A 27,994-nucleotide genomic window follows, 5' to 3' on the forward strand; every position below is an offset into this window, starting at 1 on the left:
TCAATGAGAAAAAACATGCCACCCTGTTCAGACTCTAGTTTTGATAAAAGCATGGAAATATTAAGTGAAAATGTCAATCAAAGAAATTTTACAAGGTATTGTATTTCTACATGTCCAATCTCTGTTCAGTTCATAGAATTAAAAGGCAAAGTGAAAGCATGCACAATGAGTCACGTCATGATAAATCTGCGGGGGAATATGATTATGTTAACGTCAGTGCCAGTATCTTAGAACTAGAATCACTCTTCTTAGTGAAAGTCTTCTGCCTGTATAAAAAGCATGCATCTTTTCCCAAGCCCTTTGAGATCTCTCCTCCACTTTCATTACTGAGATCTTATTTGCACTGTTGAGACTTCAAGATTAGCAGCTTAGGAAATTTATATCCTTCTAGACCTGTCTGCATATGATACACAGGAGACTTGGGATCTGAGTCCTCAGTGTGGTCCACAGGGTTTTCTTTTCATGATTTGGAGCACTGGATTATAAACTTGGTCAGGTTCCCTAGTCTTGATGGGGAATAATACAATACAATAATACAATCCTCTTTCTTGATGTAGGCAGTTGGCAAAGCCAAAATCAGACCAAAAAACAGAAGAATACAAAGAAGGTAAGTAGCGGCAACTCCTTAAGATTCCTTTTTAGCCTGCTTTCTGGGAAAGCTTGTGTTTGGTCACTCTGTCTATTTAACTTGGCCCCAAAAACTTCTGCTTTCCTCAACCAAAATCAGCTGAAGTTGTGAGAACAGATATCTCAAACAGATAGTGAATTTCCTGTGAGTTTTCTGAAAAGAGGTAGGTGCAAATAGGACGATATGCTATTCATTCCTTTCAGGCTTGGGGAGAACACAGCGTGGATTCCAGCCTGCTCTTAGGCACTAGAGACTCTGTTCCTTAACTTGAGTTTCTTTCTGAGATGGATTCTTTGGGCTCTGCAGGACACAAATTAATTGAAAATCATTCTTGCAAATAGAAGGGAATATTGCAGCGTTATAATATACATGAGTTAAAAAGTAATGCAGTCATGAGATGCACAAACCTACTCATGTGGGGAAGGTGTCGCTGAAGTTCAGCAATTTACCTTGGAACCGAATTGCCGTGCTGAGTACACAAGCAGGCTTGATGCCACGGGGCCCCTTGCTGGCAGCTGAGAAAATCCGTTATTTCCAGGCAGTGTCCTGCCAGCCATGGGCTGGACGGGGGACAGGACCTGAAACGCACTTTGTGTGTAGTAATTCAAGTTCTAATTGTGCACTACTTTGTCGCTGACCCCTCTTTAACAGTTTCAATGACAGTGAAAGTAACGAACCCATGGCGAAGGATGCTTTGTAGTAAATACTGGGCAGATCTTTTTTTTAAAGCAGGCAAGCATTTAAGTTCTTTGGTATTTGGGTGTTTATCTTGAGACATATCTTTTAGAGCTTTTGTGTCATGATGCTGAAAATGAAAGTGATGCACGTTTAAGCAGCGTACTAGAAATGTGCATCTTAAGAAGAGACTTTCCACATAAACAATTTTTTAAAAAATTTAGATACAATTTTACATGAATGGAGTGAAAACACCTTAGACAGAGGTATTTGTTGTTTTCATTTTTCCAGAAAGAAGTAACTGGAATAAACTTGCCTTGTGTATGGAACAAAAGTAGCATGTTTGTTTTCATCAGATTGGCTTTCCAATCTATTAAAAAGTTGCTCTGCAAGTCATGCTTTTAAGCAGGTAGTTTGAACATAAGTAATTTGAGTGTTGTGGGCATGACAATGACTTCTAATTCAGTATTGAAAGAAAACAATCTACCGATGCTTTAAGATTTTACTAGAGCAAAAGTGAGATAATATAAATAACATATTTTCTGTCTCAAAGTATTTTATGTATTTATGCATTTTAGTTCCCAGAACACTGAAGACCAGAGCAAAAGCTGCAGAACGAGTCCATGAAGAAAATGGGGATTTGGAGGTCCGCCGAAGCTGTAGACTTCGACAAAGTCGTTATACCACTACAAATGATTCTGTTTTGCTTGACAAACTTATAACAAAGTAAGTGGGTTTTACTTCATCTTGCAGAGCTACTAAAATGAGCCTTATTAGCCTGTGGGCTATGGCATAATATTGGCTAGGGACTTTCTTCTTTTGACAACAGAAAAAGGTGTTGTTATTCCTGGCAGCAAGAGCTAAATGTATTCAGTGGTATGTATTCAGATAAATGTATTCCCTACCTGTACAAGACATCCTTGTATTGTTATGCTGGGCTGCAGGTGCCCACCAGGGTCACACGGCTCAGAACTTTCAGTGTTTAAGTAACCCCTGGTTAAAGTCTTTGGTCAGGTAGGGTCACCTCCTCTTCCTCTGCCTGCACTGGTGTGTCCTTTAATTCCTGTTCACCTGTTGATTTAGGTAAGATGTGGGCCTTTGTACTTCGCAGCCAAGCTGTTTAACCTGAGGTTTTTGGAAATAGGTGCTTGTGTCTGTTGAAGACTTGCAGGTCTGAGGGTGTGTGCAGGAGGATGTCTTTGGAAGGAGCTTCATGTGTAAAGAAGTTGGGCACAGATTTGGTTTTTTCCTGTGTTCAGCAAGAGGGACAAAAAAACCTGAAAAAAGTGTATGTTTGCAAATCCTCAAATGCTTGTTCTTAAATCTCTCTCTAAAAACTTAAACGTTTCACCTAATTTTTAAGGAGTGTTTAAAAACTTGGCTAAATGTCAGTGACTTGCTTTGTGCATACTATATAAAGTGTGATAAGGTGTGCTGTTTTAAATGGGTTTTTCTGTACTTGTCTATCTTTGCTCTAACATGTAAACTTTTTGTCTCAGTACTGCAGAAGCAGTCTTGCAAAAAATGGATGTCATGGAGAAGATGCATAGACGGCGAATGATGCAAGGCCTTGGAGTGTTCCACCACGAAGAAGAAGTAGATACTCATTTATTTTACTATTTTTGTATAAGTCGTGTATTTCACATGGGGGAATTATTTTATTGTAATTTTGATTTAGCAGAAATAACTTCTTCCAAAGAATACTGTAGTCTAAAATAACATTTGTTTTTTCTCTCTAATTATAATTTTAACATCTTACTGTTACGGTCATGCTACAGATACACTCAAGGGTGGAAGAAATACCTTTGGAAGACATGAAATAACAGTAATATGCTGAAATACATGTCTTATGCTATGCTTTCTGAGTTGCCTTATGATTTTTGAATGAACGCTGTTTTCACTTCAAATCTTACTAAGGACTTTAGTCCTTATCTGTCTTTATCTATCTTTGCTCTTGTGCCAGCCTTGTCTGTGATCTTAAGTAGTCCTCCGTCCCTAGAGGAACTGATGTTAAATTATATACAGCAATCATATTTCCTCTGTCTTAGTTTTGCTCTGTTGAATTAAGTCCTTCTAATGTCCATTTGAATGACAGGCACTACAATTTTTTAAACATCTTCATATCTTGCTTTCATAGTTTTTTGTTTAGATCTGAATTCTTTTTTTTTTTTTTTTTAATCTGGGTAAGAATTTAACTACCACATGTACTAAACCCTATTTTAGAACAGAAATTCTTGTTACTAATCTTGGGTGCCAGAATGATGTTCCTATTCTCTCCTCCTGTACTTTAATTTAATCTTTTGTGTCTATGGAGTGCCTTGATAACATTACTATATAGGCACCAGATACGCCCGTGTCAGGTTTTCTGCATATTTGTGACTGATCTTTCTTGTTTCTTTGAATTAGGAAAACCTCGGTATGTACTCCCGAGGAAATAAAGAAATTCAAAGAGCTGATGAAGAAATAGCTGATAATCAAGGTGAGGTTGTAGGTTAGTTCTGGTTTAAATTTTCTTTACTATGCTCTAGCCAAAAGCCTTGTTTTAAACAACTGAGACAAGCCTAACTACTGGGTCCTTTTCACCTATTAAAAAGTTTGTATTGTTATTGACGTTACAAGCCATAGCCACAGACTCTAGGGCTGTACTGTAGTGAGCTCGGAAGAGGTATTTAGAGAAAGAGAAAAAAAAAAAAAAGAATTGGTGCTTTTCCATAATGCTTCCAAGATAAAAGGTAACATATGGCTCTGGAAATTCTAAGAAATGGACAGTATATCTCAGAATGGGAAATAGTGATCTCACTACAGCAGGAGCCTGACAGTTTTTACGGTTTTGAGCAGCACAGCGAGACTTTTCAGGAAGTAAGGCAGGCTCCCAGATGTGTGTGGAAAGCTCCCCCTGAGGGTGAAGATCAGTGGGGGAGATAGTGGTGTTCATTTTTGTGTTTAGCAGGCAGTCAGTGGAAGCTGCTGTCCGGGCCTGTAATTAGGAGCTGTCATCCAGTTACTCTGTGGGAAATAACATGAGGAATAAGGTTAAATCGTAAAAGGCTATATTAACTTTGTTTGAAATGAAGGGGAAAAACTTTTGAGGTTTTACAGAGAATGATAGTTATGATTAAGGAAGTCAGTCCAACAATCCTTGTAGGAGCTTTCTGGATGGAACAGAATGGGGCAAGACTACTTTACGACAGAAAAGGAAAAAACTAAAATGTATTTTTATAATGAAAAACGTGCCAGGAAGGAGTGGGGAAAAGCGTGTCAGTGTTGGTGTAAAGAAGATGGGTGGCACAAGGGGAAGAGGAGCAGAAAAGCAGAGCAATTCGTGCCTTTGTGACAGGAGTGTTGGAGTACCAAGGACTGGGGATGGTAGTGATGCCCAAATAATTTTTCAGTTTTCCATGTGGTGTCTATATATCTTGTGTAACTTATCTTGTATTCAGAAAGCAGTGTGACCTTTTGGAGGGAAGAAAAAAACCAGGGTAGTGCTTTACAAAGTATAAAATTTAATTTTAGTGAGCAGTTAGGTGAACAGAGCATGTACATTCCTGACCTGGTGTCCAGCTGTTAACGTGAGAGGTATCATTAAGAACCTGCTAGATAATTAATTGGTTAATAAATAACTAAAAATAATCTGGTTTTTTGCATTCTTACCAAATCTAATGAAAAAATTCCAAGTTACTTTACAGAGGCGGTAGGCATTTGACATTATTTTCTGATTGGGGAAGTTCAAACCTGTGACTTGCCCATTATTGCTCGTGTAATCTGTGGCAGAGCTAGGATTTAGAGCTAGATTACCATGTTTGTAGTTTTACCGCTATGTAGTATAAAAACCAAGTTTCTCAAAATAGCAAGAAATGACTTTTTGAAGGAGTTGTTTTCATAGGAGCTGCACATTAGCTGAACAAGATGACACAATTGTTGTTACTAAGACTGAGAAGTCGTGCAGCAATTTCAGCGAGGACAGAACAATATATGTCTTCTCCTTTGTGTTTTGTAATTTCTGGAATGTGTCTTGCATAAAGCAATCTTAAGATTTTCCAGGTTTTCCCGTCTTTTGTGTCATTAACATGAAGGTAATAGTAAAATCTATAGGCATCTGTGGAGTGCATTTTGAATATAACGTAATTTGGAACAGTACTTAAACACTTTAATGTTATATCGATTGTACTGTAGTTTCATCAGAAGAAAGTGAAGAGAAGGAAGATGATGATGGGCCAGGCACTCGAAAGCGCTACTACTTTCGACAGAGGAAAACTGTTGAGCGCTATCAAGCTCCATTGGAAAGTAGGTTATACGCACAGTTTCTCATACAAACTAATGTCTTGCATATAATTGAGATTTTTTTGAATCAAAATATGTGCACGCACTCAACTTGTGTTTACATTTCTTACCTTCATTCTGCAAGTAAATTTTATTCAATGCATGTATCCTGTGCACATTCTATTTCTTTGCCATTTGGCACACTTCTCGTTGTTTTGCACTAAAAGAATAACCTATGTATCCTTGAAAGACTATTTATTAAACAGACTTGATAATCTTACTCTTGTGGTTTTCAGTTCTCCTTAAAAAGCAGGGGTGTGTTGTTTCACTTCTGCTGAAGTTTTTACCAATTAAATTTTACCAATTAAAAAAAAAAAAAAAATCCCTCTTCCAATCACCTGCAACTTTCCCTGAGATTAAAGATGGGTGAAACACACCCCATTTTCTGCCTCTTTCACTATCCTGCTTTCTCTTAAACTTGTTTATAACATTATTCTAAATTCTTTGCTTTCAACAGAACCAAAGCAACGTAAGATGTACTTTTCGGGCCGCTCTACCTGTTAGACAGAGATACTCATTTAGAAGTGCTCAGTCACAAGGCCCTTGCTGCAAAAGAACTAACAGGTTGGTGTATAGTTCTTCTTTATCAACAGTGCTGTCAGTCACATTATGGAATAATGCTTTTGAGGGTTTTTGGATTGGTGCTAATTACAGATTAATAGTATGATTATTGCTGTGGTAGTCTGAGGGTATAAAGAAAACAAATACTGTGGGGAGGAAACTATACTTTTCATTAGCCATTAGATTTTTCTTTTTTTAATGCAGTATTTGTGGTCACTGATAAAGTGAAGATGGAGATCATGGCTGAGATTGTGTAACTGAAGTTCCTTTGTTCTGGAATTGAAGTCAATCTCTCTCTGAAAATCGTGGAGGATAGAATCTTGAAGGATAGAAATAGTTTTCTTAAAACTGAAGATAATCTAGTTAGAGGGAGAGCCTGTATGGAAGTTTTAGTGTATTATTATTTTTTTTAAAACGCTCCATAGAAATAATTTTCTTAAAACTGAAGATTAGTTAGAGGGAGAGCCTGTATGGAAGTTTTAGTGTATTATTATTTTTTTTAAAACGCTCCAATACTGATTCTGGTTTCTCTTTGGAATTAGTTAATGTTTCTGTATGAAACTATCCTGAAACAAGAAAAATGCTAAAAGAAATGATAAATGATAAATTGCAATAGTAATGACAAAGGGATTTTGGAACCTGTTAGCAGCTAGAGCATGGAGAATGCCATCTCTTGCTAGATAAAAACACTTTGTTTATCATCCTTGAAAGCAGAGAGTTATGGCAGGACGGGTTTTGGAAGTCAAAGTTTTAAAGGTTAACGAGGTTGACGTTTGACAGAGGGGATGCATCATGCGAAATGAAACTCCATCTGTGTGTGTGTGTGTCAGAGGGAGATTGGACAAAATGAGTAATTTGTTTCTGAAATTTTTTTGCAAAATAGTTAAACATTTTACCTTCCTAAGAAAAATTAAATGTTGCTGTCACAAGGAAAATCATGTAATATACTTTGAAATCAGATTCATGAGGAGTAAATTATCTGGAAACTTAATAAACTCAAGTTCTGAGATAGAATTCACTTAAATTTTTATATTATTTAGTGTGTACTTTAATGTTTTTACTTGTTTGTTTAAATGCTTGCAGACAGAGACATGCAGTCCACAGCACTGATTCCTCTTCCTCAGCTTCCTCAGCATCCTCATCTGATGATGAAGAGCATTTTGAGAAGCATAGGAAGCACAGCTGTAACAGAGAATTAAGGTGGTTGATGTAATTGGAGAATAGGGGAGGGAGGAATCTACTTTAGAGGACTTTGCATTTGCTTAACTGCGAAGTGTTATCCTCATCATCTTGCACAGTTTCTAAATTGTGGCAATATTTAGTCATATCTGTTGGTACTGACAACTGTAACTGGACTCTCTATAAGATTCTCTAAGATTGGATTTTTAGAGTTAATTTTCAATAAGCAATTTGATTTCTAGGTGGGAATGGGGGAGGAATACTTTGATGTAATTTTTTAATGTAAAATTCTACTGCTCCAGTGCTTTACAGGATTTTATTCAGAAAGAAAACCACTGTTAACAGAAGATATAAATAGAGGAAGTGATGGAGGTTTTGTTACTTAACAAATGCTCTAGAGAAACTATTTGTATAACAATCTAACAAGTTTTCAGCCAGATGTTTTTCAGACATGTGTCTTCTGGCACACACATCCCAAAGTCTTTGGGAAGGACCAGCAGTGGTGGGCTGCCTTTACAGGGTTAATCCACACTGAAATAAGTATCCCCTTGGGCTGTAACTTTTTGAATGTAGAGACAAAAAATCTTTGAAAGATGTCAGTGTGTTTTGGGGAGTTCTTCCATCACACAGATCAGGGTCAGTTCACAGTCTCCACGTATGGAATAACTTGTTCTAAGCTTGTATTTAATATATGTGCTATGTTGACTGGCATGGATATTCAAAAGTGCTAAGAGCTGTTAAAATAATGAACTCAGTTTAATGTCTGGAGTGACTATTTTCCTTCATGTACTCAAGGAGATAAATGTAAAACAATATGAAGGAATATTTAACTATTAGGAAGTTTGTGCTCATTTTTAAGGTCTTCTGCATTCCCTTGTCATCATTATAAAAGCAAAAATCTAGCTGCACGTTATAGTTAGAAAGCACATTTTCTCTTTCTCCTTAATTCAAATCAGGTGTTTTCCACTAAACTTTCGCAAAGATGAGTTAAAGGGAATTCACAAGGATCGAATGAAAATTGGAGCAAGTCTGGCTGATGTTGATCCAATGCAAATAGATCGTTCAGTAAGTATTTCTAGTTCACTGTGTCAGTGAGGTGTGTTTCCAGTGTTTATGAAAGCTTTCAATAGCATGCTCTCTACAGCTAGCTTGGTTTACAGTTTTCTCTCAAGCGATGTGAAAATTACCCCATAAGTTTTCTTTGTGCTGATGTATAATTTCTGATGGACCCTTATCATGGTTGCAGCTGTCTTTAACATATACAATATGTTCTGTTGACTTTATCTTTAGGTACGATTTGATGCTGTAGGTGGTCTTTCTGACCACATTTCAGCTTTAAAAGAGATGGTTGTTTTTCCATTGCTTTACCCAGAAGTCTTTGAGAGATTCAAAATTCAACCTCCAAGGTAACAGACGTTGTTTAAAACGATAAATTCTAATTCAGCTATTTTCAGGAGAATATTCAACTGAGGTAGCAATATGTTTCCATGCTTCAAAATTTTCAGCAGTGTTGATGGGGCTTTTTAGCAGTAGTAAAAAAGTAATTTCTTAAAAATGGATAGAATCCAGCATATATGTAGGCTCAAAGATTTACTGTGTGGTGAGAATATACTTTAAAAGTGTCTTGCCTCTAAAAGCTGGGGTTGGGGTGTTTTTGTTTTGAGTTCTATGTACAAGTCAGCTTGATTAGTTTAGAAGCAGGAAGGAATCACCTGCTGGTAGTCAGCCATAGTTTGTTGTTTGGAAATCTGGTTGTCTTTCCCTCTGCCTTTCTTTTCAAGTGCTCAAGTATTGATTTTACAATTGCTAAGACTTGCAGCTAGAACCTTTGCAATGTTTGTTGTGCTTGGGCTGAAATAAGAATCTGTCCACTTCTTACACAGATAAATTGTGCGTTATTAAATGAAATTATTAGAGATTTGTTAGCTTGACATATTCTTGGTCAGCAAAACTCATTCATGGTATATTAAAATATGACTTCAAATTCTTTCTTTTGAGTAATTTCAAAAGTATTGCAAATAATGAAAAGAAAATATTTCAGTGTTTTGCTTCTTTATTCATTGAAATTCTTTTTGAAACAGCAGTGTATTGGCTTTTCTAGTTGATGGCTGCATTTATCAGGAAATGTACAATATCCTTCCAGCTTTAGACTTCCTCCTCGTTTATCATCAGCAATAGATGGTCTGGGAGACCAAATCCAGTAACTTAAAGCTTTTTAAGGGGGAATGAAATGCTTTACTATCAAAACTTAACCTTTTGAGAAAACAAGAACAAAGATTCAGTGTATCATTGAAGAATGAACTGGTGTTTCATAAGTTAGCCCAGTCTCAGATTCTGCACTGAAGTTGGTTCTCGTTTGGCTCCACTGTGCTTTAACCACCCCTGTTAGTTTGTCAGCAGTTTTGGAATTGTCCTTCTGGGACAGTATGGTCTTTCCTCAAGGTTTTGTACATCTGGGTTATCCTCTTTATTCACATTTCGTTTCCTGCCTTGTTGAATTGTGTAGGAACACAAAACTTCCACCTGTTTTGGCTTGTCTCACACTTCAGCTGTTTGGTTAGGAGAGGAGAGCTGTGTGTTTTAGGGATGGGGGTTGTAATAAGTACTTTTCCATGATGTTTTTTTCTTACATGAAGCTTTTTTTTTTTCTTTTTTCTTAATTGCAGAGGCTGTCTATTCTATGGTCCACCAGGGACTGGAAAGACCCTGGTTGCTCGTGCACTTGCTAATGAATGTAGCCAAGGTGACAGGAGAGTCGCCTTTTTTATGAGAAAAGGTGCCGACTGCCTGAGTAAATGGGTGGGGGAATCAGAACGACAGCTTCGTTTATTATTTGATCAGGTAAGGTTGAAATGTACCATGTGTTCTGTCAGAGTTGTAAGTTTAGTTTTTTGTGGTCAATATTTTTAAGAAGAACTCACTCCTTTTCATGGTTTGTACACTTCCTTCCACTGAAATGGGTTTGTCGGTGTTTCCTTCTGTGGTGTTTTTTTTAGGGGCTTGAAATCTTGAGATGTATTGGGAAAGATTAATAAAACAAACAAGAAAACCTCGCAAAGCAACCCTCCTGCCTTCCCCCCTCCCCCCCAAAAAAAGGAAAAAAAAAAAAAGAGGGAAAAAAAAAAGAAAAAAGAAAAAAAAAGAAAAAAATTAAAAACCAGCCACAAAAAAGGTTGTAAGAGATGGTGGCTTTAGATCAGAGGGAAACAGATGCAGGCTGAAAGCATGGTCATCTACATTCATACGGGAAGCTTGCTTCCAGAACCTGTAATTGAGTTAAGTCCTGTCTCTGTTCTCGGTGGTTGCCAAATAGCTGTAAAACTACTGGTATGATTTGTTTCCTGTCACCTGGTCGCAGTGGGTTGACACAGGCTGCTGTCTTCTGTTGCTCATGCCACTTACTCCATTAGCCCAATTAGTAGACCCCTGATGCCAGTCTGAAAAATCTAGTTCCAGTGACTTTCCAACCATAACATTTGTCTTGATTTTCTCTTTAAAATAGTGCTGGTTTATTTATGTCAATATTCCTGTGTTTTAATTCTAGGCCTACCAGATGCGACCTTCAATTATTTTCTTTGATGAGATAGATGGTCTTGCTCCTGTGAGGTCCAGTAAACAAGACCAAGTTCATAGGTAGTACATTTTTTCTGTCTTTGTAGACGCTCCTTGATCTTTGTGAAAAGAAGACCACAACCTATTTAACTTGATGTGACACAGTCATTTATCCTGAAAACTAGTGATTCGGTGCTAAATTTCAGATGATTCTTAAACAGTAACTGAAAACAATTTACTAAGCTTGATATCAGCACAAAGTCTGTGTTACCTATTTTTTGATGTCTCATTATGAGTCTTTCACTGATCAGCATCTCATCAGTAAAAGCTTGTCCTTTTTGAGTGATCATTGGAGAAAGTAATGTAGAACGTCACAAAATTTACTAAACCAGTGAATGAAAATTATATTTTTCTGTTAGCTCTATTGTATCAACACTTCTGGCCCTTATGGATGGCTTAGACAGCAGAGGAGAGATTGTGGTAATTGGAGCCACCAACAGACTGGATTCTATAGATCCTGCTTTACGAAGACCTGGGCGCTTTGATCGAGAGTTCCTCTTCAGCTTGCCAAATAAAGAGGTCAGCACTTAACCTCAACCTTAACGCTCACGGGGCAAAGTCCATCTTTCTAACAAAACCACATAACAGTGCAGGTATCACAGAGCGGTTAAAGTCATAATTAGTATTGTACAACTTGGACAAAAGAGGGCTATCTGGAGAGACTATGTTGCACTGTGGAGGGCAGATCTGGTACTGAATATATATTATTAAGACAATTTCAGCAAGTAGTTAGTTCTGTAAAAAGTTCTGGTTTCACTGTGGCCAGCCAAGAAGATAGGATGCTGCTAGTCTCTGAAATGTTTAAGAATGAATGTCTGGATTAGCTATAAATTACTGCAGTCTCATCTTGAAAATGAAAGAAATGGTATGCACACAATAATTACTTCTTGCTAACAAAAGCTTTTGTCAAGGCTGGAATGAATTACAATTTTTCCTTCCCAAAGCAGTTCATGTTTGCTTACTTATTTAATCCACTCAGGCTCTCGGGTCTTGGTTTATGACAGGATAGTGGATGTACCTGTGTTGGATTGTTCCCAGGCTGGGTATCCTGGGAGATACCTGCGAAGTATTTTGGGATCTGACATTCTTACTTGTTGTTATTAACAGGGAGTTGGACAAAGATGTGAAGTACACTGCAGAGGTGCAGGGCTTGGGAAGCTTCTAGTTCCATGGCAATAACTAAGCAATGAAAAAATATAGCAACCCAAAGAATACTGGAGGGGAAGACACCTTGCAAAACTGGAACCCTGTTTTTGTGGTTTTTCTCTGGCTATCACTGATATTTCTTTTTCTTTGATTAGCACTTTTCGGAAAAAGGATAAAATGCTTATTGGATTGAAGGCTAGGAAAAGTGCACTAAACAGCATGTTTAACACAAGCATTTGTCTCCAGTTTTTACCTGCTTTCAGGAACAGGAGAGGAAATGCCATGAAACAGCTATGGTACACGATTCCCTACTGTGGAAGAATTCTAGAAATCTGCCATAATTTGTGTACTAGGAATTACTTAAATGAAAGTCTTGCTATGATCAGAGATGAAGATAGGCAGCATCTGAGATTTTTCTGGATTAGTGACAGTAGTTTGAGTCATAATTATTTTTCTTTGTAGTAATTGTAGCAATTTGAAATGTAGTGCTAGGACTGTTTTCCTTGAACTAACTGACAGAAAAGCAAATCTGATGAACTAATGAGACTGTCACCGTGAAACTTTGCTAAATTTGAGGGCGTTTTCTTTGAAAAATCTCTGTTAGCAGATAAGTTTTTTACTATGATATTTTCCTCAGGATCATTAAGTCTCATCCTTGTGGAAACTCACTTTTTATGGAAGCTATAAATGCCTTTTATTTCACTGCAGGCCCCCAGAAAGAGTTTAATAAGTTGAGAATTACTACATTTCCTGCTTGAAAAAGAAGAGAGCATATTAACTGAACTTTAACCTACTTAAAAGTTTAGCAGATAAGAAAAGTATTTGTATTAATGTGAGGCCACTGGGGTGTTGTGGAGAGAACTTGGGACAAATGCAAATGCCACCATTTTGTTTCCAGGCTAGAAAAGAGATTTTCAAGATTCACACGCGAGACTGGACCCCTAAGCCACTGGACACGTTTCTTGAAGAGCTAGCTGAAAAATGTGCTGGTAAGTTTGGAAACAAAGCAAGCTAGTGCATGTGACTGAGTCCTCTGGAATCTGAGCTCGTACCAGGCAGTACCCAGCTCCTGTGCCTTGCTGCAGAGCAAGGCAGTGAGGCAGCTGGCATGCCTTGGGAACAAACAAAGTTAGATCCTTCTTTTCTTTTAACTTTCATCTCCCAGAACAGTGGATGGGTTTGGGTCATCTTCCTCAGAAGCAAAGTTCTGATTAGGAGGTCTGCAGTGCAGTAACTCTTTGAATTCTCTCTTAACCTGTTGATTCTTGGCTGCATACAAAGCCTTTAATTGTTGCACTTTGGAAACCTCGGCCTTGACTTCTGTGTTGCCTGAGACTGACATTACATTTGATTCTTGTGGTTTTTTTTATTAGGATACTGTGGTGCTGACATTAAATCCTTATGTGCTGAAGCTGCCCTCTGTGCTTTGCGCCGCCGCTATCCTCAGATATACCAAAGTAGTGAGAAACTGCAGTTAGATGTCTCTTCTATTAAAATAACAGCAAAGGATTTTGTCATGGCTATGCAGAAGACTGTTCCAGCTTCACAGAGGGCTGTGGCTTCACCTGGGAGAGCACTGACCCCTGTTTTAAAACCACTGTTTGAAAACACACTGTCAAGAATTTTACAAGCCTTGCAGATAGTATTTCCCCACGCAGAGCTTGCACTAAAGAAGAACCAACAGCAAGGTATAACAAGAACATCTACTTCTTTAAAATTCTGCCAAAGAAAACACTTCTGATTTCTGCAATCAACGTACACAAACTTCTCAGCCATAGTAACAGTAGAATTTTGTAATATGTATGTGCACGCCTTTATTTCAGGAATATCGTGCATAGTTTTTGTTCTGGATCCTAAACTGAAGTGATGGATGGGAGCTGTGAATGACTTGCAACGCACAGTAGAGAACTATGCGTTCTCTAATAGAGCACCCTGTTTCTGACAGGAGCTAACATATTTAGCATTTGTAGAGATGGATTTAAGGTTTAATGTATGAAGCACCTCTTTCAAAATAAATATTTAAATGGGGAGAGAGGCATTTTTACATGAATGCTTCTACTTCCTCTCTGATCAGTGTCAGAACCGCAATACGAATATCAGTGGTTTAAGCTAAATATTGTTTCAGCTATCCTGATTTTTAACCATAGTCTCTTAATTTAAATGTTTGTGGATCACACTGTACACTTGCAGGTGAGATCAGAATGTTTTAGTAGTGGATACTTCGGTGCTTCGCTTGCATAGCATATGTGACAGCCATCACATCCACTTAATTCCCCAACCTCCTGTGGGGGAACCTGCTCCAGAAAGAAGTGGCCTTGTTGGGTTTTTCAGGTGTCTAGGAACAGAAGTTGTTCCTAATCACCTTTATTCTAAGGAAAAAACCTCCAAGTCTTCACCAACAGAGAGATATACCTTCTGCAAATCATGGGACGTAGGCCAGCTTTGTAGAGACTTGGGCAATCTCCTTCAGAAAATAGCTTTCAGCATGGGCCCTCAAATGAAGAAATACAAGATAAGGGGTTTCCAGCTTTAGAATTTAGAAGCTGTATTAATGGAAGAGCAAGAGACACTACTCAGGAAAGTTAACAAACCTCTCTCGTCTTTCAGACAGTTTAAATCCTATTTTAAGAAATGATGCAATGGACAGTGATGAGGAATCACCATCAATCTTTGGAGATAAGCCAATGGATAAAATGCCTGGTAGCCAAAAGGAAAAATTCCTCAATTTTAGCAGGTAAATGCTTGTCCCCTTAGTGTTTACATTTTTAAGGTGGCTGGGTACGTATACACTTTTGGTGTGAAGGGTGGTAGATGAAGGAGTAAAATCTGTGTATGATCAGTAATTGCAAGAAGGAAGTGTGAAAATCCAGCCGGGTACTGACATTCTAATGGAATACACTGCTATAACCTATCCAACTGAATGGCCCAGCCCTCTTTTCCTAAGTCGAAGGGATCCCCAGACTATTAGAACATGTTGATTTAATCCATCGTACTGCTTGAAAGACTCAAGACCAAAGAAATGTGCTGTCTGTCCTTTCAACGAAAAAATCTGTATGGATTTGTGCAGCCATCTTTTGGCCTTCTACCTTCCAGGATTGTTTAGCCAGTAGTGAATTATGTAGCAGCAATAAAATTGAGAAATACTTTGTTAAAACACCGTGAGAAAAATTTAAACAATGTCTGCATTTTGTACCTTTAACCTACTAAGTTTATGTTAATCTTTTGACATTTTAATGTGGAAGTCATATAAGCCAGCAGTTGTAAAAATAGATTGTTGTCGTCCCTGTTGGGTCAGTTCTTTTTCTCAGTTTCTATTGCTGTGCTGTCCAAAAAGTCTTCTGACCTGCTGAGTTTGGTTAGTTCTCCAGGATCTTTGGCTTCAGCTAGCAAAGGTACAACAGTATTGTGGTAGAAAAAGCAAATGCTCTTCACCAATGTCTTTCATGCTAGTAAAGCAAGATTACTAGGAAATTAATATGCAATTCATTCTAATTGTTTCATCTTTGACTGCATAAAATAAATAGAAATCTTACATGTATTTAGTGTACTGTGTAATTTAACAATCTCACTGTGTACTTCTTCAGATGCAGCTAACATCTTTCAGTGTCCACGTTAATTTTTTTCTAGAAGTGGTGTTCTGCTCCTTCCTTCCCCCTATCTCCAGTAACTATGGCCAAATTTCAGCCAAACTTGACAGATGCAGAGATCTCACAGTTACTTAAACTCAAGCCCTACTGAAAATTGGTGTGTATGGGTGGTGAAGAGATCCAGATTGCTGTGTGCTGAGAAGGAGAGTTGTTATTCTCCCCCATATCAGGTTACTGACCAGCTGTCATGTGTATTTACCTGGACAGTCCCCCTGTGTGATTTAAGAGCTGTTACTTAACCCAGCTAAACAAATAGCAGACATCCTGGGGATTGGCAGGATTTCTTAGGGGTGGTATGGTACAAGTTTGTAAGAAAATGGGCTTTGATAGTGTTGCTGATCACAGACCAGCTTTGCTGGAATATGGAGAGTATTTACAAAAAAAAAAAAAGTATATGGGGGAAAAAACCTAAAACTTCTAACATCTGTGTGCCTATTCAGCATTTCATTTTTACACTGCTTTTCTTATTGTTCTAGAAATGTGTATTACCAGCCAACATCTTGCAGGCCACGGTTCTTACTAGTTGGAGAGCCAGGATGTGGGCAAACTTCTCATTTGGCACCTGCAGTAATACATGCCCTGGAAGAGTTTCCAGTTTATATGCTAGACCTATCTGTTCTGTTTGTTAGCACCACAACACCAGAAGAAGCATGTGCACAGGTATCTTTTTTTCTCTTTAATCTCATAGGATTCACGAACTGTACATAAACTAGTAAAGTAAGCAAAATTCACGGTTAATGGAGACAGCCTAGTTTGAATGTGCTGTTATGTTGACTTCTGTCTGAAAATCCACTTTTCTAGATAAAATGATACTGAATAAGGATGTTGTACATGGCCCTGTTTTCCATTCCAAATTAAAGTGAGGATGTTGCTAGCAGTTTGGGAAGCTGGGAGGTGGTGCTCTGGATGGCAAGAAATCCTGCCCCATGTTGGTGGGATCCAGGAAGTTGTTTTCATTGCTTCTGCAGACTGTGCTCTCTGGAGATGGCTCTCAAGGTTTTGGGGAAAAGAAGTGTTTCTTTTTTTACATACACATATACAGCATGTACTGCTGCTATATATGCAGTAAAAGCATTATAATTCACAGAACACTTACATTTGTACACTGGTGTGTTTTTCTTAACTAGGAAAATTAAATATAACCAGATTTAGTTCTGGTTTTCTTTTTACTTTTAGACAGGAAATCCATTTTGTTGTTTGGCATTGCTGTATTAAAATATTTTTACCTTAGTAGCAGCATTTGAGAGCTGTACAAGTAAGGACAGCCACATTACCTGACTGGATACTCATTTGTCACCTAAGAGGAACAATTCCTTTTTTGTTATGTGATGGTTGCGTCTGTGGTCATCTAACTACCAAGTCTAGTCACTGCCTGGATATAGCATGGGTGCTTCCCATCTTGCCAAGGGAACTCCCTGACTACTGATAATCTGACAGGGTGCGTGGAGACATTTGTCGTGTGAAAGGACTACTGCGAATTCCCTCATGCAGTAGATGCATGTCCTCTGCTGTGATTGAGGTACCCCCTGGAGGCAGTGGCTTGTGGTCTTTGGAAGCATGTCATCTGCTCTGACGGATCCCTTGGTAATGAGAGGCTGTGAGGGATGCAGCTCTTCAGGCAGGCTGAAGACTGGCCACCTCTTATAAAATGTACTTGAAATAATGAATTGTAACCAGACTTCTTTTCACAGAGGTCGTTGGTTGTTCAGACTGTGCTCCAGACTGACTCGGGTGTGTGTCCACTCTGAATTGAAAATGGTGTAGTCACAGTCGTGTAGTGATCTAGCCAGAATAATACATCTTGCTGAAGGGTCAGCTTTGTTTTTTCAGGCGCACCACAACACCAGCTGATTTGTGAGGCTTTTTGGGAATTAATGACACCTAAGCAATTTCAAAATCAGGCAGAAATTCAGGTCTATTTCTGTCTGCATAGCAATGTCTATATTTGAGTCCAAGTGAAAATTTTACCTTATTGTTACAGAGTTGTTCTTTTGTTGGTTTGTTCTGATGTTTTGGCTTCACATACTCCTATTTCATAAGACAGTTTGACCGACGTGTAGTTATTTATTAGCTTATTCTACATGGTTTAGTTTTCTTATCCAAGCTTTAATTTTACCAGTTGATGCGAGAAGCTCAAAGAACAGCACCAAGTATAATTTATATCCCACATATCCATTTGTGGTGGGAGGCTGCTGGAGCTACACTGAAAGCGACTTTTACAACACTACTGCAGAACATTGCAGCGTTTGCTCCAGTTTTATTGCTTGCGACATCTGATGTGCGTCACAAACATCTCCCAAAAGAGGTATTTCTCTCGATACTTTTTTTTAATTTTTTATTCAATTTCTTGTTAATTTATAAATCCTTTAAGCATTGGAGTACTATGCACTCTTAAGCAAATTCTTACTGTTATTATTCAGGCACCAGACCCAGGTCTCTTAAAATTTGCTTAGACAAAACAATGCTGAAAGCAGTTGTCTGAAGTGTTTTCTAAGTGAAGAGATTGACTTTGACCCAACTTTTTCCTCATTCTCATAACTCATGCTTATTAGACAGATGTATTGCATTTAATTCAGTCAGTAATTCCAGGGACTCGGAAGATGGCTAGATACAGAATCATAGAATCATAGAATGGTTTGGGTTGGAAAGGACCTTAAAGATCATCGAGTTCCCCCCTGCCATGGGCAGGGACACCTCCCACTAGCCCAGGTTGCCCAAAGCCTCATCCAGCCTGGCCTTGAACCCCTCCAGGGATGGGGCATCCACAGCTTCTCTGGGCAACCTGGGCCACTGCCTCACCACCCTCACAGTGAAAAATTTCTTCCTAATGTCTAGTCTAAATCCACCCTCCTTTAGTTTATAACTGTTAACCCTTGTCCTCTCACTACACTCCCTGATCAAGAGTGCCTCCCCATCTCTCCTGTAGCCCCCTTCAGATACTGGAAGGCTGCTATTAAGTCTCCTCAGAGCCTTCTTTTCTCCAGGCTGAACAACTCCAATTCTTTCAGTATGTACTTAGTCAAGAATGTACAGTGCTTGAAATGTAAATGGGAAAAGAGTTTTACTGCAAAGTGAAAGATATTTTTTACTGAAAAGGTATGGTGCTCACACTGTTAATGATGGAATGTAATTTCAAAATTAAAATATTTAATAAAAATACAATTTCTTTATTCATATAGATGAAAGCTTTACAAATTAGAAAGTTCCAACTTCTGTTTAAGTAACTTGGAAGTCGATTTTTAGTTGTATTCATTAACAAAACTCAGTAAGAGTACATGCTTAGCTTTCTAGACATCTGAGAGTGTGCATTAAAGGAGGGTGTTCAAAATCTGAATATGCTGCTCTGATTATTTTGTCTCAGTTAATTTGAGGGTGCGGGGAGGTGCTACCTAGGTGTGTTTATCATCAAATACTTTTGAAAGGCCTTATCTTTCTACAGAAAATTTTATATTGTTAATAAATTCCTTCTAACGTAAGTATTTAAATTCCTTCCATAGCTTTTGGTAGTAGAGGTTGAAAAATGGAATAAAACTTGGAAGTATGCAACTTTAGACACTTCATTTAAACTAATTTAAAAAAAAAAAATCCCAAACAACCAAAACCTTACCAAAAAGCCCACACTTGTCCCCTGAACCCTGCGTGTTCCCTCTATAGCAGCCATAAAGACTCAAACTAAAGGACAGGAAGGCAGGTAAATACAAAATCAGCAGTTTTGGAAGTGGTGAATGTCACCACTTAGTCAGTGTATCATATGGTTCCTTCAGTGAGCTTTAACTCTAGAGGTGTTCCTTAGAGAAGATCTTTTAATTTGCCGTGCTAGCCTATTAAAATCTAGCCTTTTGAGGCCAAGAAGATAACTTTTCACAGTTTGTCTTATCCAGATGATCACTCAGTTTAATTTAGAAAGGTACTCCTCTTTTTGGAACAGAATATTAATTTGTGGGGCCTTATATCTGAAATATCTTTTCTGTCATGGTTTAGGTACAAGAATTGTTTATTAATGATGAGGAAGTTTTCAAAGTCCGGTTGCCTGGTAGGGACGAAAGAGGAGCATTTTTTGAAGACATATTTATAAATCAAGCTGCTAAACCTCCTGCATCAAAAAACAGAGGTGAGAATATTCTCCATATAAAACTTTTCTAACTGTAAATTAATAGCTGTACAGTATTTGCTTTGGTGGTAATTCTCTATCAATAATTTTTCATATGCTTGTATTAGTGTACTGTAAATTGACTAAAAGTTTCTGATTAATTTAAGCTCGGCAGACATTGGAAGTACTGCCTGTAGCACCGCCACCTAAGCCTCGACAGCTGACAGAGGAAGAAATAAGACAGCTGGAGGAACGGGAGGAGGATACGTTGCGTGAACTTAGGATTTTCTTAAGGGATGTGACTCACAGACTTGTTATTGACAGACGTTTCAGAGCTTTTACAAAGCCTGTTGACCCAGAGGAGGTAAATCAGTGTTGATCTGTAATACCATTTTACCTGTGTGTATTCATAATGTCTCTGTGTGTGTATTTCTCAATCTTTGTGTGCTCTTTATAGGAAGGTTTATCCTTGTATTTAGGACAGTGCTGTTCTGACTGTTCAAGAAGCATGAAGTGAATTTTGCTTTTACTTGTGCCGACTCCTGGAGGCTCTTGAATGTCTGATATTTGAGTATTCACTGAAAGCCCTGGGTTCCTTCTAAAACATCTTTAGAATTTCAGAATATTTCAGATGGAAGGGACCTACAATAATCATCTAATCCAGCTGCCAGTTAGACCAAATGCCAACACACTTTCCTCATGAAAAGGCTCTGATATGTAGGCATGTTAGAGCACTGAACAGCAGAGAAATCTCTTTCTTCAGAATTACAAACCGTATCTGTAGAACTGCGTTAATAGAGCCTAAAGCTCTTTAATCGACTGTCAATAGTTTATGTGAGAACAAGAAGAGAAGCACCTGTTTTAAAAATAATTTTAAAATGCTATTCTCTATTTCATCTGGGCCTCTTCAGTAGAAGATCAACCATAAGGGCTGTGCGGTTTCTTCTTCCTCCCATACACTTCTTATGTTTTTTTCTCATTTAATTTATTGAATAAGTCTAAGCCAGGGGCATATACTTCAAAGTCAGCTTTGGTTTTAATGTAGCTTTGTGTTTCAGCAAAGTTCCATTCCCCTAAGCTTTCACTGACTTGTCTTTCCCTTTACTGCTAGTTTCCGAGATGTGAATAATCTAAACAAACATGGATGTCCTCATCTAAACTAGTCATTAGGTTCCATTTGTGGTCTGAGTCAAGAAATCGGCACCTCTGGGTCCAGTTATCTCATTCTAAAGTAGATGCCTAGGACAGATCCTTCAAAGGTGCAACTGCTGCAGCCTTTTTCTTGCTGCCAACAACAAAGAGAATCTCGTATGACTTTACCGAGAAGCAGTTCTTTTCTGTGGTTTTCTGAAGCAAAGTTAAATTAATCCCACTCAGGGTATCTATTCCCCTCTCTGCTCCACACAGGCTCCTGACCTCCCTGCTTCTTTCTCTCTCTTCTGGTCTGTCTCTTCAAAGCCAGTTGAAATAGCCCTTCTATTTTCAAGACACTTAACTGGTTAATTTCTACACCTTTGGATGTGTCATCAATATTTGGGGTTTTGAAGAAGTCCTTTATTTGACTTTATTAAAATAATTACTTTTGGTAGCTACTGTGTTAAATCTCTGAGCACATCTCTGTCATTTATAGGTACCCGATTATGACGCAGTTATTAAACAGCCCATGGACCTTTCGGCAATTCTCTCTAAGATTGACTTGCACCAGTACCTAACTGCAGGAGATTTTCTGAAAGACATTGATCTAATTTGTAGCAATGCTTTAGAGTACAACCCAGATAAAGATCCTGGAGGTGAGGATGTGTGTTTATCCCTAATTTGGAAAAATTTTAAATGTATAAATTGATAACTGTCATCTATGGATAGTAGACTTGGGATTAGATCACTTTATACATCCACAGAGAGCATTTCTTGCCAGGTTGTAAATGTTGTAGCAGTAAAGTACTTGGGCCTGAAATAGTGATAGAGGTGCTGATCAGTAACTAGTGCTTTTGCTTTAGTACTTCACTTTTATGTTGTTATGCTGAAAATACTCACTGAAATAACCTTTCAGAACCTACCTATGAAAAGAGCAAAATCTTTTGAAGTAATCTAAATAAAGGATTGATAGAAGGTAGTTCTGACTGTCAAATTTCAGATCGTCTCATTAGGCACAGAGCTTGTTCTTTGAGAGATACTGCATACGCTATGGTGAGGGAGGAACTGGATGAAGATTTTGAACAACGTTGTGAAGAAATTCAAGAATCTCGTAAAAAACGAGGTATGTTTTTTCACGCTATGGATGTTAGGATTTGTCTCAGTATTTGTAACCAACAGTACAAGACACAGTTCTCTGCTCTCTCTTCTTCATTACAAGGTTGTAGCTCTTCAAAGTACGCTCCATCTTACTACCATGTAATGCCACAGCAGAACTCTGTTAGTGGGTTTAAGAAAACAGACCCAAAGTGTAATGAAAAAATCAAGATGCCAGCAGCACCTGTAGATTCCAGTACTCCTCGCTCTAACGGCAAGTTGTATTTTATTCAAACTTTCTCGGAGAAGGTGTAAAGTCACTGATACCTTCTCTGTTCTTGTGACATAACAGGTTTCTGTGATGCCTGGTTCCTCATGCTGGGGCTTTTTTTTTTTTCATTTGCTTCAAAATGTGAGATAAATCCTGAGGTCATTCATTCATTGTGGTTATGAAGTTCAAGTACAGTAGTTGGAAGGTTGACATTGTAAGACACCAGCCTTGAGGCCAACTGACATTTAATGGCTCCTAAATTGCAACCTCTTGAAGTGAAAAATGTTGTACGTGGCAGTTTCTGAATACTCAACTAGTTTTCAGTTACAAGAAACAGTATTTTTGTAATGCTCTGGATGACTTTTTCTGATCTCTCTTTGTAGGTATGTCAAAAAGAAAACGCAAGAAGGACAAAGGGGCTTCAGGTATTGCAATAAAGAGGAGGAATTTTCAGTTCAATAAAGAGAATAAAGTTCCAGAAGACGAAAATGAAGTAGGGAGTGATGAAGAGTCTCCAGAAAAACACTTTTCTAACACAAATCACACTGAAGTTGAGTCCCCACAGGATTCTTCTGTGGAAGAAAATGAAAACGTACTTCAAGAACGACAGAAAAATGGGAATGCAAATAAATCTGGGACAGAACATGAAAGAGAGAGATTTCTCCTTGTGGCTAAATCTGTTTCTGAAAAGAAGCATGTCGTGCTTCCTGAACATTCACGCATAAGAAAGGAGAGTGAAGTGCTGGATTGCCAAACAGCAGAAAGTTCTAGAGATGGAGATCCAAATGGTAAGTGAAAGGTCCAACAGGTCATTTAGCTCCTTTTTCTTCCTGAGGAGGATTACACTATTTAGTAGGTTTTAGCCTTCTTTAATTCCATTTTGTTATTTCTCTTGTATCTCTGAAAATTAGCACACAGTGTTTCCTGCATAATGATGCTGCCCCCTTAGCCAAATTAATGTTGTTCTGCAGCTGCTGGTTTTCTGATTCTGAAGTTTGTTTTTCAGATAATACCTAATTGAAACACAGTTGTTGAGTTTCTTTCCTTGTATTAGTATCTTCTCAGTAATGAGCAGCATAAGTTAAAAAGCTGTACTTCAAGCAGCATGGACCCAGAGTGACATGTGGAATAGAAGACTTATGTCCTAATGTTTGCAATGGAAGATGTGTTTCCTAACCTGAATTACTTTGGAGTTTTACCATGTAGTGCTGTAATGGCAACATGACTAGGTTTTTTTTTTTTTTTCCTGTTTTACCCTAACTTTTTCTCTAGTGCTTTTTTGTGTCTGAGTTTCTAATTTTTGTGGATCAGTGACTTTTGCCAGAACAAAGGGAAAAGTCAAGCATTTCTCAGTGAAAAAATGGTAACAGTTCTGCCTCTGCCATTGCAGAGAGAGACTGTATTCCAGGTAGAAGATACTTCACTGATATTATATTCCAGATAAACAGAAATCCTGTCTTAAGCAATTTGTGTCATTCCAGATTCGTGGGTACCGCGTGTGACTCATGCGGGACATTCTCGAGTAGAAGAAGAACAGATGATAGGTGTTGAGAAAGAAATGGAAGTTCTCACACAGCCAGTGATTGTGGATTACTGTGAGCTCAAAGTAAGTCTAATTTCAATTTTGTTAATACTGAAGTAGGACATTTTCTTGCTACTTGTACAGCTGTAAATTAAGTCAGTTGTTAACCAATGCCAATTAAAACAATTTCTGGGAAGGATATATAGCTTGTGAAATAATTCAGCCTGTAATGGATGATGACTATTGTGTTTCTACACCTGCTGTTCTTCCTTTGTTGAACTAACTTTTATGAGACTAGGTTCTCATCCTAATTATTAATTTAAAGGTTCTTACTGAATTTTAAAATAGCCCACTGACAGCCAGCTAGCACTGTTGGTTATTCATGTCTTAACAGTTTTAATGAGGGATTTGGGGCTTTTGGTTTGGTTTTTGCATGTTTTCATTTCTTAGGAACCTGAAAAGGACCTTTATTTCTAGCAGTGATGACTTTAAACTTGAAGTTAGCAGGTTGACGTAAAGCTCATCGTGGCTAAAATACAAGTAGCAACTTCTCACAGAATCATAGAATGGTTTGGGTTGGAAGGGACCTTAGAGATCATCGAGTTCCAACCCCCCTGCCATGGGCAGGGACACCTCCCACTAGACCAGGTTGCTCAAAGCCTCATCCAGCCTGGCCCTGAACACCTTCTGAAATAGAAAAACAAGAGTAGAACAGACAACAATAGAACAAGTAGAACAAGGACCTGATCTTCAGGAGATATTGCACTGAGGAAAACTAGGAAAACTGTTAGGCTGGAGTCCTGGAGGTTGGCCAAAGCAGAGGAGGGCTGCTGTTTCCCTACCATAATGAGAAAGGCAGTGTTATATGTGTGTTTCCCTGTGTGGCGAGAATGGGACCAGATAGGAAACCCCTTTGGTGAAGGGGCTTGTCAACACAATTTCTGTGACATTTTTAAGCTGTGACCTAATTTGTAGACGTGAAACTAACTCTTTAAAGCTAGCTTCCTAAGGAAGCAGATTTCAGGGGGTTTTGTTGTTCATGTCTGCCTGTGTGTACGTGGAGGTGTCACATAGATTTTTTTTTTTTTTTTTTTTTTTTGGTAGAGTCAGGGTGCTGACAGCATGTGCTCCGAAGTTATTTCCCACTGCTGAAATGGTACAACAGACTCCTTGTATAGGTTTCAGCTATGAGGAGAGCTACAGTCATGAACCATGTCTTTTAGGGAACTTGTTTCATTAACATGGGTGTCATTGGAACTAGCTGCTTGTACGAGAGAGCCTCTTTGGAACTGGCCTGCAATGAACAAGCTAGGTGAACCTGCCACATGTAACTGCTTTGTTTTGTTTGGGGTATTTTTGTTTGTGTGTTTGCTTGGTAATAGGCCCAGAATTTCATGAACATATAGAAGAGAAGCATGCAGTCATCTATGTGGTAGCAATTAGAAATAGTTTCACATGAGATATTGATCGTACACATCTGTCACATCCTACTTGTCCTGTTTGCAGCAGCAGAAAGCATGCTGCGTGGTTTCGGTGTGCCTTATCTGCATCTTGTATAGAATGAAGTTGAGGGGAATATTCAAATTCTGTGCTAGCTGAACTGAGGGGGGCAGAGTTTGATGACAGGCTGTTGTGAGGCAGTGATACTTTCATTTGGTGTGCTCTCTTAAGCTACATCTTCAGGGTCTCACAGAATGCACAGACACTGAACAGCCACAGCAGCAGAGGAAGGTGCTGCCACTAGTTTGTCACATCTTTGTTAACAGAAACGACTGTGTGAGAGATTGGTAATTTGCTACAAACAGAGTCACTCTGCTGGTTTATCCACTCTTCAGTTTAAAGATAGGAGCTACCAGATCTAACTTTGCTTGCTATCTGCTTCAGAAAGGAAAGCTGAGCAGTGTGTTCTGCCAGCAGAGTTGTAGGCATGGTACACATTCAGCTCCTGGGTGAAGGTGAGCACCTATGGATGCTTCTGTTTTTAGCTGGCACAGCTGTGTCTAGTAAGATCTGTAGCTGGCTTCCAAAGATCCATTTCATGGTGCTCTGCACTGAAGCAACAGTTTCTCTAATAAAATGCAACAGTGGCTTTGCTGTGGCAGCAACTCTACGGTAAAGTGGATTTTAGCATTCCCTGCTGTTCTGGAAGCAGCTGATTTGCAATTATGATCATGGATGAGATAGATTGATTAGTAATAAAATATTGTCTGAAAGTTGAGCCTCTGTTTTCTCTGAAATATGAAAAAATAACTAATTTTCTGCAGTTTAAATATCTTGTGAGATATTTAATCTGTTTTCTGAAGTGTCACTCATATTTTATTTAACAGTATAAGAAAGTAGGATGTCACTTGTATTGTTATTGTTTAGTTTCTGAAAACATAAAGAGACAGTTCAAAGGATCTTGCACTATTTTAAACTTGTTTCCATTTGTTTTTTCTTCAGCACCTGTTGGATTCTGTAACTGTGCAAACTAAGAACTTAAATATATTTCAATTGGAAAAACTATACGCTGCTCTTTGTCAGTGCATTTACCGACACCGGGAAGATTATGACAAAACCCAGTTAGTGAAGGTATTTTTTTTTCCTTTTTATAGCACTTTCTATCACTGTTCTGCATCTCTGGGTTAATGCATATGTGTCTGTGCACTCTCGGCATTACAGTTATTTAGCATTACTCTTTACTGTTTAGTTCCCTGTGTTACAAGACTTTCATTTCAGTCTGGAAGATGTTTGACCATATTGCAAAACCATTGTTGTACTTGGCATAATTGTTGGCAGAAAAAAAAAGCAGGAAAGGGCTAGAACTGGAAGAGAATGGGTACACCCACAGAGCCCTCTCAAAGCACTTAACCTCAGTCTGTCAGTAGTCCTTCTCCAGAAGCTTTTTTGGGGGGTGAGGGTCTATGAAAGAGGGGTGCTTTTCTTGGTCTGTTGCTTCTTCTTCTCGCCTTACAGGCAGTCAGACATGGTAATACTTCATAGAGTAGTTATTCCATTCCTGAAAAGAAATGAAGTATGAAATATAATGAGAGTTTGAGACTTTTCTCTAGTCTCACCATAATCTCTTTTTACCTAGCGTGGCCTGAGCATCTTTCATTTGACATATGGGGAGATTTCTGCCTATGACGGATTAATGCTAACGAGTCAAATGTTCTGATCTCTTCCTCTAAGAGAGGATTCCTGAGTTGTCACAACTCAGCAGAAATCTTCCAGAGGAGCCTGTGCTCCCAGTCAGGCATTCCCAGTATTAAGTCGATTTAGATAGATTGGATATTAAATCTTCATATTCAAGATCCTTGAATCTACTTGTGTCTGAGAATAAATAAAATTCATTATGCCTCTCAGTCTGCCTTAAAAAACAGAAAGCCTCTTCTCTTTGGCCCTGATCACCTCAATCTCTTTTTCCACATCTGATAAAGAGTTAGAAAGGATGCTCCGTTCTGGTTGTGCAACAGTGAGGATTATTTTGATTCAGGGAGGCCATTCCTGAAAAATGCACCCTTCTCTCATCCAGTATAATGACGTGTTTTAGCATGAGAAGGGATTTATTGCTGTTATCTCTGGGCTTGTCAGCCTTTGTGACTTCACTTTTAAAGCTTAAATGAAAACGGACTAGATTTGCTTTCGACCTTTAGTTTTAACAAAAAAAAATATATATTCAGAATGACCATGCAAGTCAGTCAGGAGCAACCTCTACTGTGTGAAGAGAATTAAAATTACTTTAACAAGTAATTTTTCAGAGTGCAGAAAATTACATTTCCAGCTTTTAGTTGTGGCTTTTCAGGAGCTGTCTCAAGCAACAATTGTTGAAACCATTGTTGTTGCAGACCTTTAGTCTCTTCATACACATTCGTCCAGTCTCTCTAGCCTGCTTTCTGTTTTGGATGCATAAGGATGTGTTTGAAGCCACTGGGCATAGAAAGATATTGTGACGGTGGTAGTACATGTATTTGATAAATATTATTAACAATTGTATATGTGTACAGATTCTGTATTCTTTTTATGAAGAAATAAACAGGGTTCTTAAGCTATTCTTCACGCTGACTGGTCATTTTTCTTTTTTTCTTGTTAGGCAATGAAGAAAGAAATTGGAGCGTTCACTTATCCTCAGTGA

At 38.4% G+C, this 27,994-nt stretch overlaps 1 protein-coding gene across 1 annotated transcript; it reads left to right on the forward strand.

Moving 5' to 3' along the window:
- Window positions 1-27,994, forward strand: ATAD2 (ATPase family, AAA domain containing 2). Its single transcript, XM_010078516.1, is given in 28 exon segments — window positions 1-95; window positions 558-607; window positions 1,882-2,029; window positions 2,803-2,899; window positions 3,710-3,794; window positions 5,477-5,587; window positions 6,081-6,117; window positions 6,119-6,187; window positions 7,268-7,387; window positions 8,320-8,428; window positions 8,654-8,769; window positions 10,030-10,204; window positions 10,908-10,996; window positions 11,335-11,494; window positions 13,020-13,110; window positions 13,495-13,809; window positions 14,729-14,855; window positions 16,245-16,428; window positions 17,888-18,073; window positions 19,750-19,879; window positions 20,026-20,222; window positions 21,489-21,648; window positions 21,993-22,115; window positions 22,212-22,361; window positions 22,742-23,146; window positions 23,840-23,964; window positions 26,323-26,451; window positions 27,953-27,994. Coding segments are annotated over 28 exon segments (3,822 nt in total). The 5' UTR covers window positions 1-3.

This window comes from Pterocles gutturalis, unplaced genomic scaffold, assembly GCF_000699245.1.
Source record: "Pterocles gutturalis isolate BGI_N339 unplaced genomic scaffold, ASM69924v1 scaffold4278, whole genome shotgun sequence".
Lineage (NCBI taxonomy): Eukaryota > Metazoa > Chordata > Aves > Pterocliformes > Pteroclidae > Pterocles > Pterocles gutturalis.